Raw genomic sequence first — 8,561 nt, 5'->3', positions numbered from 1 at the left:
TGGAGTTTTTTCTATTAGCTCACAGTGTCATAACATACTCAGTCATAACTTGATACCACCTACCCTAAAACTCAAATATCTCATGATTTTGAGGTTGAGTTTTCAAATGTTGATTTAGATTTTTTGGTTATAAAAGGCACAACTCTAAATTTTCCTCACGGCAGCATTTGGCAATTTTACAGCATGGACTTTTAAATCAAGTACATTTTTTTAGATGGCCCAATATCACAAATTTGCTTCAAGGGGTTTTACAATCTGCAGAGGATGCAATGCCCTCTGCCCTTAGACCTTTCATTCGATTAAGGAAACCGTCCCCACAAACCTCTCTAACGGAGGAAACCTCAGGAAGAGCTTCACAGAAGGGATCCCTCTTCCAGGATGGAATGATATAAAATAGATTTTTTCTGGAGAAGAAAAATCATGAGCAAAAGCAATATTTTTCCTCTTACAAATGAGAAGTTTAATTCATGAGCAACGAAATGCACCATTGCTCAATTTAATACAATCCTGGTTATCCAAACTTGGCAAACTTTAGATATATATTGCTGTGTAACCAACGATATAGAGTGAGTTTGCTGACTTTAAAGCCTCATCTCTAGTTATGCTTTTGTTAAAGTATAATTTTAGATTTGTAGCCAAATCCGTTGTTCAAGAAGCTATGTAAGTCTGCTTGAAATAGCTAAATCATTTAAAATACTCCCTTCTGTGACCACAAAACAACCTGTTCTTTAATTACACACACAATGACTTCTTCTTCAATAAAGTTAAAGTAACCTTCTGTAAATGTATAACGGGGAACTCAAAACAGGCAACAAGTGAAAGCAGCAATGTAACTTTAATTATTTGTTTTTTAATATAAAAAACATACAATATATAACAACAACCCCTTGCGGGATGGATGCTTTTCACAGTAAATGTCACATTAGCTTTTAATACTACAAAACCCTTCAAAAAAAGAAATGAAAATTTGTCCATGAAAGCCACATTTTCTGAGAAGCACAAAATCTTTCCGTGATGTCAGTAGCAGCGCTTCAGTTATCACTGATATGCCAGATACATACACTGATACATCCAGTCTGTAATGGCCTTAGCTACAGCTAAACTCCTACTTGAACAATGTGATACTGTATTTCTCTTGATATATGGAGGAGGCGATGCGCTGCAATAGCTGCTGACATACAGCAATCATTAACCAAGAGCAGCAGCTGGAGTAACGAGCTGGTAGCTGAGACACACAATTACCTCAAGTACAAAAAATGTCAAAGAGGAGAGAAAAAACTGAATGCATTTAAAAAACAAAATATACATCTGGCTTTATCGGAGAGAAGAGGCAGTGAAGTTATAAAAATATGTAAACAAAAACATTAGGCAAAATTCATAAATAAAAGAACATCCTATGTGGTTTCACTTTTAGCAATGCAAAGGAAAAATGATCAGTTGAAAAATATCAAATGAACTTTCAACGTGGTTCGGTCTGTTGGGAGACTAACGATATACTGCAGCGTATATATTCAACTGTGTTTATTATAAAGATGAAAAAAGGGGAGAGCAGCTAGCGTGTCTATGTAGTTTTACCTCAACAGACAATCTGGTTCGTTGTTCGATATGATTACCATTTGCTCTCTCGTATACTATTATAGTTGTGATATAGTAATTTAGTACCTAATTAATTCCTGCACAGAAATTGTCTTTTTGGCTTGCTCTCCTACAGGAAGATCAGAGTGCTTACTCAGCAGCCATGCAGCTGGTAGAGATCCAGTGTCTTGCTCAAGGACACTTTAGCAGGGCTTGAACCAAGGTCATCTGCTTTCAAACACAGTCTCTACCCATCAGGCCACACTACTTAATGCTTCGCACTGATTGACTTAATGCTTATAAGGAATATTCTGCTTAAATTTTGTACTTGGAATACAAAATTACTTTTCAGTAACAAACACCATGTTTTGATTATGCGTGGGCGTACGCGCTTTACAAGCCTCATGCATTCATTAACAATCGTGATGCATGATCAGCAGAGATAGACATAGATGGATGCTAATGAAAACATTTGTCATCAAATAGAGGCTTGCAGCAGCCGTCAGTGTTTTTACAAGGAGGAAAAAGGCAAAGAAAAAGAAGTTGTTGTTCAGTGGCCCTTGGGTCTCTTAACATCTCAGGTGCTTCTTGCTGGACATGTCGTTCCAAATGCGGTGCATCTCCTCCGGGGAGATCTGGTGCACAGTGATAACCCGTCTGTACCTGCAGAGACTGTAGGCCATTTTCCAGTGATTAAAACCACTGTTCTGATACGGGTGTATACCCAGCTTACGCAAACACAGTCCCACATACACGTCCTCCAGGTGTAACAGTCTTGTGTGTAATGAAGTCTTGAAGATGAGCTCAGCAACATCCGTTGAGAACACGTAGCCGGTGCCTGAGCAGAAAGGTGGGTACCTACTGTCGGGATACAAGTCCCTGGACATATACCACTTACTGCGCATATCCCTTATGGGACCACCGTTTATAACATAGCCAGTAAAATATCTCCGCCTTGGCTTGGTGGTGGGCTTCAGGAGCTTGTAGATCAGGTTGTCCATGTTGACAAAGATGTCGCTGTCGGTCTTCATGACATACTGCGCTTTGGGGCAGAAGGTAGCCACCCAGCGCATGCCCATCATGGTCTTGAGGGTGAGGTTGTGGTAGGAATCAATAAAGTCCTCCACCACAATGTCATGGAAGATCTGGCTCTCCTGCTCCACCATCTGGTTCAGGACGGGGTCTGTGTTCCTGCCCAGCAGAAAGATGGTGAGGATGTTGATGTCGCCGAAGGTGCTCTCATCCCCCCAGGTCTCACGGATGGCCTGCCGCGCATCAAACTCCTTGTGCGTGGTGCTAATGAGGATGACCAGGAAGGGAGCGTCACTTTCGCACTTCTTCGGCTCATTGATGACAAATTCAAAGGCATGTGGGTTAAGGGAGCGGGTGTGGATGTTGGTGAAGGTGATGTTTTTTGGGGGTTTCGCAGCCTTGCGTATAGGCACAGACATGTGGCCGACATAGGTGCCCGTCGGGCGAGAGATACTCAGGTACCACAGAGCGCTCGCCCAGCAGACCACAGTCAACAGGTATAAACATGACACTTTTGAAGGCATTATGCTGCATTTAGGTGTGTTTTGATCAGCAGGATCTTATAAAGCTTTCTTTCCATTAGCAATGTTTCACCCAGCGAGGCAGCATGAAGCTGCTCCAGTGTGCAGTTTGACATTAACTGTCAGTAATGGATTACTTCAGAGAGAAGTGATGCTGTTTGTGTTTTAATGCAAAGCACTTTAAATTCATATGGATATCCAATTTCTCTTGATGACATTCTTCTTCCCCATTTACATCTGAAAGAGAGAGAGAGATAAATACATTACATGTTTGTATATATATAGGTTTAGCAACAAGTTAACCAAATAAGGAAATGCTGACTATCATAATATATTTATTCAATATATATATAAATATATATATATATTCAAGTATTCAAGTATTCAAGTACTGTAGAAACAATGCAGAAGAAAGCATATCAAAGCATACCCCTGTGAGTGCTTTAGTATCAAAACATATTAGATTATTATAGCTGATACATGAATGTGTACACAGTACCTCAAATTGTAATTCTTTGTTTGTCAGTCCAAAAGAGATTTAGAAAGTATTGGGGATCTAAATCCACATCACTTTGTGCTGGGATTAAATTATGATTCTGAATGTCACGATTAACTGTGATTGGCACTGCTGTCTCAGAGCTATGAGACCAGTGATGTGACTGGGAGAGAGTATTTAGGTGCAAAGTATATCAATACAGCATGCCCCTAGATGCCCCCTGAACCCCCCTCAGCTGGCTACTTTACTCCATATCCTTGTGGAAGGTCCAAATCACCGTACACGGCCTATTGAGACACGGTTTGAGATAAAAATAAGGAACTGTATGCTTTATAGCTTACAGTCCTAAAAGGCACTCGTATTAACACTAGACATTGGTGATACCCCCCCCCCTTCAAAGCAGTCTAGAACCGGGCCTGTGGCTCAAAGGCAGCATTCTGCATAACAGTGTGATATGGTGGCACAAAGGAAACACGATGCCATGATAAACTTCTCCCCTGGGGGGATTTTTCCCCCCTCCCTGTTAGTTCAAAGCTGCGCTGCTGTATACTGTCTGCCTGTGATAGAAATTGGCATGTCTATTTCTTTTAGCAGTAGTTCTCCGGCACGGAGACTGAAATGGCATTCATTTGTGCTCTTTGCGCAGTAACTGAGCAGTATGCTATGTTAGCATGTATATCATCTATCCTGGCTTTTGAAGCTCGCGGTGGCTTTTTTATTTATTTACGGAAGCCAGAACAGAAAAAGCACTTCACAGGAGAATGGCCATAATGTAATGAAACCCTACATTTCCATTTTCAAAGCTGGAGAAGTAGAAAACCCGGGCTGAGCAGAAACATTTAGCCGTAATGACATGATTTGAATTCCATTTAACCATAGACTGCAATTAGTTGCAGTCTATACCCATATTGTAAAGCAAGGTACTTTGTTAGACTGAGAAACATGACATTAACATCAGAGGATACGGTACATGCTTTGAAAACAATGACTTCTTCTTTGTAGAAAGGCAATCTCTTACATGAAGTAGTGGACTTTATGCCTGTGAACTGTGAGAAAAAAACCTTCTCAACTTGCACTGTGACTACAGCTATACTATTTATTTGGTGTCAGTTTGAGAATAGAGTCTTACAAATGTTGTTTGGTTCAGTTTATGTTCCCTTTTCACCAGAGTCTTTCAGCAAAACTCTTATGTTGAGAGTATTTGCTCACAATATCAGACTTCTCCTCCCCTTGTGCTGTCACAGTAATATCTCACAGGATTTAGAGAAGCAAACAGTCGTTGCCTTTACCAGCAGTTTACTCAGACGCCAGAAATACACAGAGACGGCAATACTTTCTAAATCCAGAGGAGGGTAAGGCAGAGGGAAAACAGAATAACAGGACTGTTTGACTGTTTGCTCTGAGGTTAATAACAAGGGGAAAACAGGAACCGACACAAAACAAGGCAGTGTGTGTACATGTACACATGTTCAAATACACAATGACCAGGGCCAGCTAGCAGCAAGCAGTCACTATGTCCCACATTGTCACTTTAAAATCTCACATTTCAGAATGAAGCAAAGAATATTTATGAGACAGAACTCCTGACAGTACCTCCCAGAACAAACACTTCTGAGCTGGTCTGGGTTCCTCATGTGCAAACACAGACAGACCACCAGATTAGATAGACTACTCAGTTTGTCCCAGACTCTGACTGATGCTGAAGACTGCACATTTTGCTCCTTCTGAATTTCATTTTAAGACCAGATGCTCTGTGCCTAAGCAAACCTGAAGTGAGAGAAATTACATAATGCCTTGTCTCTTCAATGACTCGTGTACTGACGAACCATGGCTCGGAGAGAAGGCTAGCGTTACCCCTCCGTGCAGTCATTTATTTTTTAGTGCCGATCAATCGAACCAAATGATGAATCGCTAATCCGTGCGACTATAACGGCCATGATGACTGTGCATCATTCAGTGCATCACTTTATATTCAACATCAGACATTTCTGTGTGTGGTTTTTGTCTCCATAAGTGAGACAGAGATATAAATGGGTCCATTTGCTATTGAGTCGGGTGGCAGCATATATCAGTTGGTGAGATATTAACAAGATATAAGTGAGAGAAGGAACGGGTATAAGAGAGAGATGGAAGTCCTGATTATGAGAGCTTTATTAAGCTGGCTGAATTTTGCTCGACAATCTGCTCTCAACAAAAGAGACCTGACGTAATTATGCTTTTTGCTCCGCTGCCTCGTTTGACCTCCAAAAGATAAAATGGCAAAGTGAAGATTTTCTAAAGAAAAGCTGCCATGCACAAAGATTGTGGATTTTCTTATAGCATCATAATAATAATATGATCAAAGGCTTTTTTTTTTTTTTTTTTTTAAACAGAAAGAGAAACTTCAGAGGAGTCACAACTACTGAGGCATGTAATGAGCCTTGTTGCATCAGTGTTTTAGAACAACACAATGATGATTAACTTTTGAAAAGCATATTTTGATGGAAGGTGAGTTAATAAGGATCCAGTTAACACCAACAAATCAAAACACCAGGGATGATGATTGGCACAACTCTCCACTGCTGTGACTCAAAAAGTGATGAACTCAAAATATCTCGTCTGTCAGAATTAGTCATCATATCTAAAATGTGCTCTTTAGGCCCCACTTTGTTCAACAGCTCATTACGTAAATTTCAGTGTAAGCTGAAAATAAAAAATTGTATTGTATCGCATTGGATTGTGTCACATTGCAAGTGACATTAAACAATGACCAACTGCAATAAAGACATACATATCTCCTGCTGGATACACTCTAAAATATCTATATATTTTCTTTTTCACAGCTCTGTTCTGTAGTTTATGCCTCTGGTTCTCTGTGGCAGAGATGTGGCTGCTCTCGCTTGTGGTTCGATGACTGTAGCATGGAGCGGAGCCTGCAGGCAGGCCGCCAGACCTTTGCAGAGCTATTATCCTAATCAGTCTCCATAACACTGGATGTCACACAGAGTCAGTCATAAAAACTCCCACTCTGTGGGACCAGATTGGGGCAGGTGACTGTCAGAAAGGACAGTAAAACATAAAACATGGACACAACTGTTGAGCACTGGACCTTCAGGACATGAAACGTACTCCAGCAACACAACGGGGAGGGGACTGAAATGAGGAAATAATTAGCCTATACTTCCAACGGAGACCCAATTTATCATGATTTATTATACAGCAAGAGGTAAACTTGTATGGGGAGCACAGCTCAAAAGACAGCCATTCATCAAGACATGACATTTCTTTTTGCAGGCCTCTGGGTTGACTGTTTGGCGGACTGGTTTCTAAAAAGGGTCTATTACACTCTCCTCTGCACACAACAAAAATGTTTTGATTCATGGCCCCATCACTACCTATAGACGGGTCTCCAAAGTGTTTTTCCAATAACAATGTCTCAGAGCTAATAGATTGCCAGATTGAATTAACTGGTTCATACAAAGCTGGAGTATTGAGGAGAGCCTGAGCTCAACATTTTAATTGATTACCGTGGATTTCATTGGACACAACACTCTTTAAATAATGCTGGTTATACTTTTAATTACACAGCACACTAATGACAGACCATAAGAGATGACACACGATTTGCATTTTAATATCTTACTCACAGTTTATCTACACCATGCTGTTTTAATAAAAGTGTTCAGTATGAAGGTGGGGTTCCTCCTCCCCTCAGACTTTTAATTCTAATTGTGGATTACAACCACAGCTGAGATTTTTTTTTTACCAATAACATATAACTGAATGACATATGAATACTGATGACACGACTGCCTAATAGCAGAGACGTGTGAAAAATGATGTGAAAATTGTGGCACAGCAAGTGGTAGAGTCTTAAATCTCCCTTGCAAGCATCCTGATAAAAGACACATCTGTAAGCTGATAGATGAGATTTCATCGACATAGAAGAAAGTGACCGTGCACACATTTTCAAATCCATTAAAAGATGCTTCTCACTACACTTACTTGATCCTCTTTGCAGTTTATGTGCCATTTTTCTGGTACTGTCATCATAAAACACAAATGAAAAACGAACAAGTTGAAAAGACACTTTTTTTTTAATTTAAACTATACCAGCCTGTGCCTGTAAAGCTTTTTCATCATCCTGTCTATGAAAGACCATTGTGTACCGTAAGATCTGTTGTTCTTGAAACAAAGATGGCTTCAGTACATCAACTGAGAAAAATACACACTTCTGCTAAATAATGAGGCATCGCTTTAAGCGACAGCCCCGTTAGATCCATTAATCACTATAGTGTTGCATTTATATCATTATTTACCTTTTTTTTCTGTCCTGTGTCGATCATTCTTTGCTGTAAGTCTATCTCGCCATGTTGCTAAGGTTACCCGCAGTGTTAAACAACATGAACTTGTGAAATGAATTATGATGATTTTTCTTTTTCCAATGTCAGTTTTTAATTTCACAATGCTATTCTTTGAATGTGCACCCATTCGGGCTGAGGCGACAGCTAACACATCACTGGTTTGTCGTGACTCGTAGACAAAGGCTGTATGAGGAAAAGTGTGAAGTCATCGTTATTGTAAAAAAGAAGGATGAAATAACATTTCAATGACGAGCTAAATTTCTTAAAATATTTTCATGGTTGTGTTGCATACTTTATCAGTATTATATTACTCCTTTCATAATGTCTTATTCGTTTAAGATCCCCACCATTAGACTTATTGAGATGCAATGATTTGAACAATAATTTGTGTCTAAGATGGTTGTTCCATAAAATTGACTTCTTAAAAGTACGTCTACATCTTCTCCTTCATTAAAAAAAGTATAGGCCAATAGGCCACCTCCTGCTACAGTGAAAAGTCTGTTCTCAGTCATTCAGGTTTCTACATCACAGTTCTGTGAGATGCATATCAGACCACTTCCAAACTAGCCATGATGTCAGACCACTTCCAAACTA

General features: G+C 39.9%; 1 protein-coding gene across 1 annotated transcript in view; it reads right to left on the bottom strand.

Annotated features, from left to right (window-relative positions):
• Positions 1-561: 561 nt before the first annotated feature.
• The window catches only part of b3galt1b (UDP-Gal:betaGlcNAc beta 1,3-galactosyltransferase, polypeptide 1b), a 44,228-nt gene continuing 36,228 nt past the window's right edge, over positions 562-8,561 (bottom strand). The window contains exon 2 of the mRNA XM_031858678.1: positions 562-3,365. Coding sequence (XP_031714538.1) covers positions 2,145-3,131 — 987 coding nt within the window. The 5' untranslated portion in view covers positions 3,132-3,365 and the 3' untranslated portion in view covers positions 562-2,144. The remainder of the gene's footprint in view (positions 3,366-8,561) is intronic.

The sequence above is a fragment of the Anarrhichthys ocellatus genome, unplaced genomic scaffold (genome assembly GCF_004355925.1).
Source record: "Anarrhichthys ocellatus isolate YVR2014 unplaced genomic scaffold, GSC_Weel_1.0 scaffold20, whole genome shotgun sequence".
Lineage (NCBI taxonomy): Eukaryota > Metazoa > Chordata > Actinopteri > Perciformes > Anarhichadidae > Anarrhichthys > Anarrhichthys ocellatus.
This window is presented reverse-complemented; position numbering and strand designations above follow the sequence as displayed.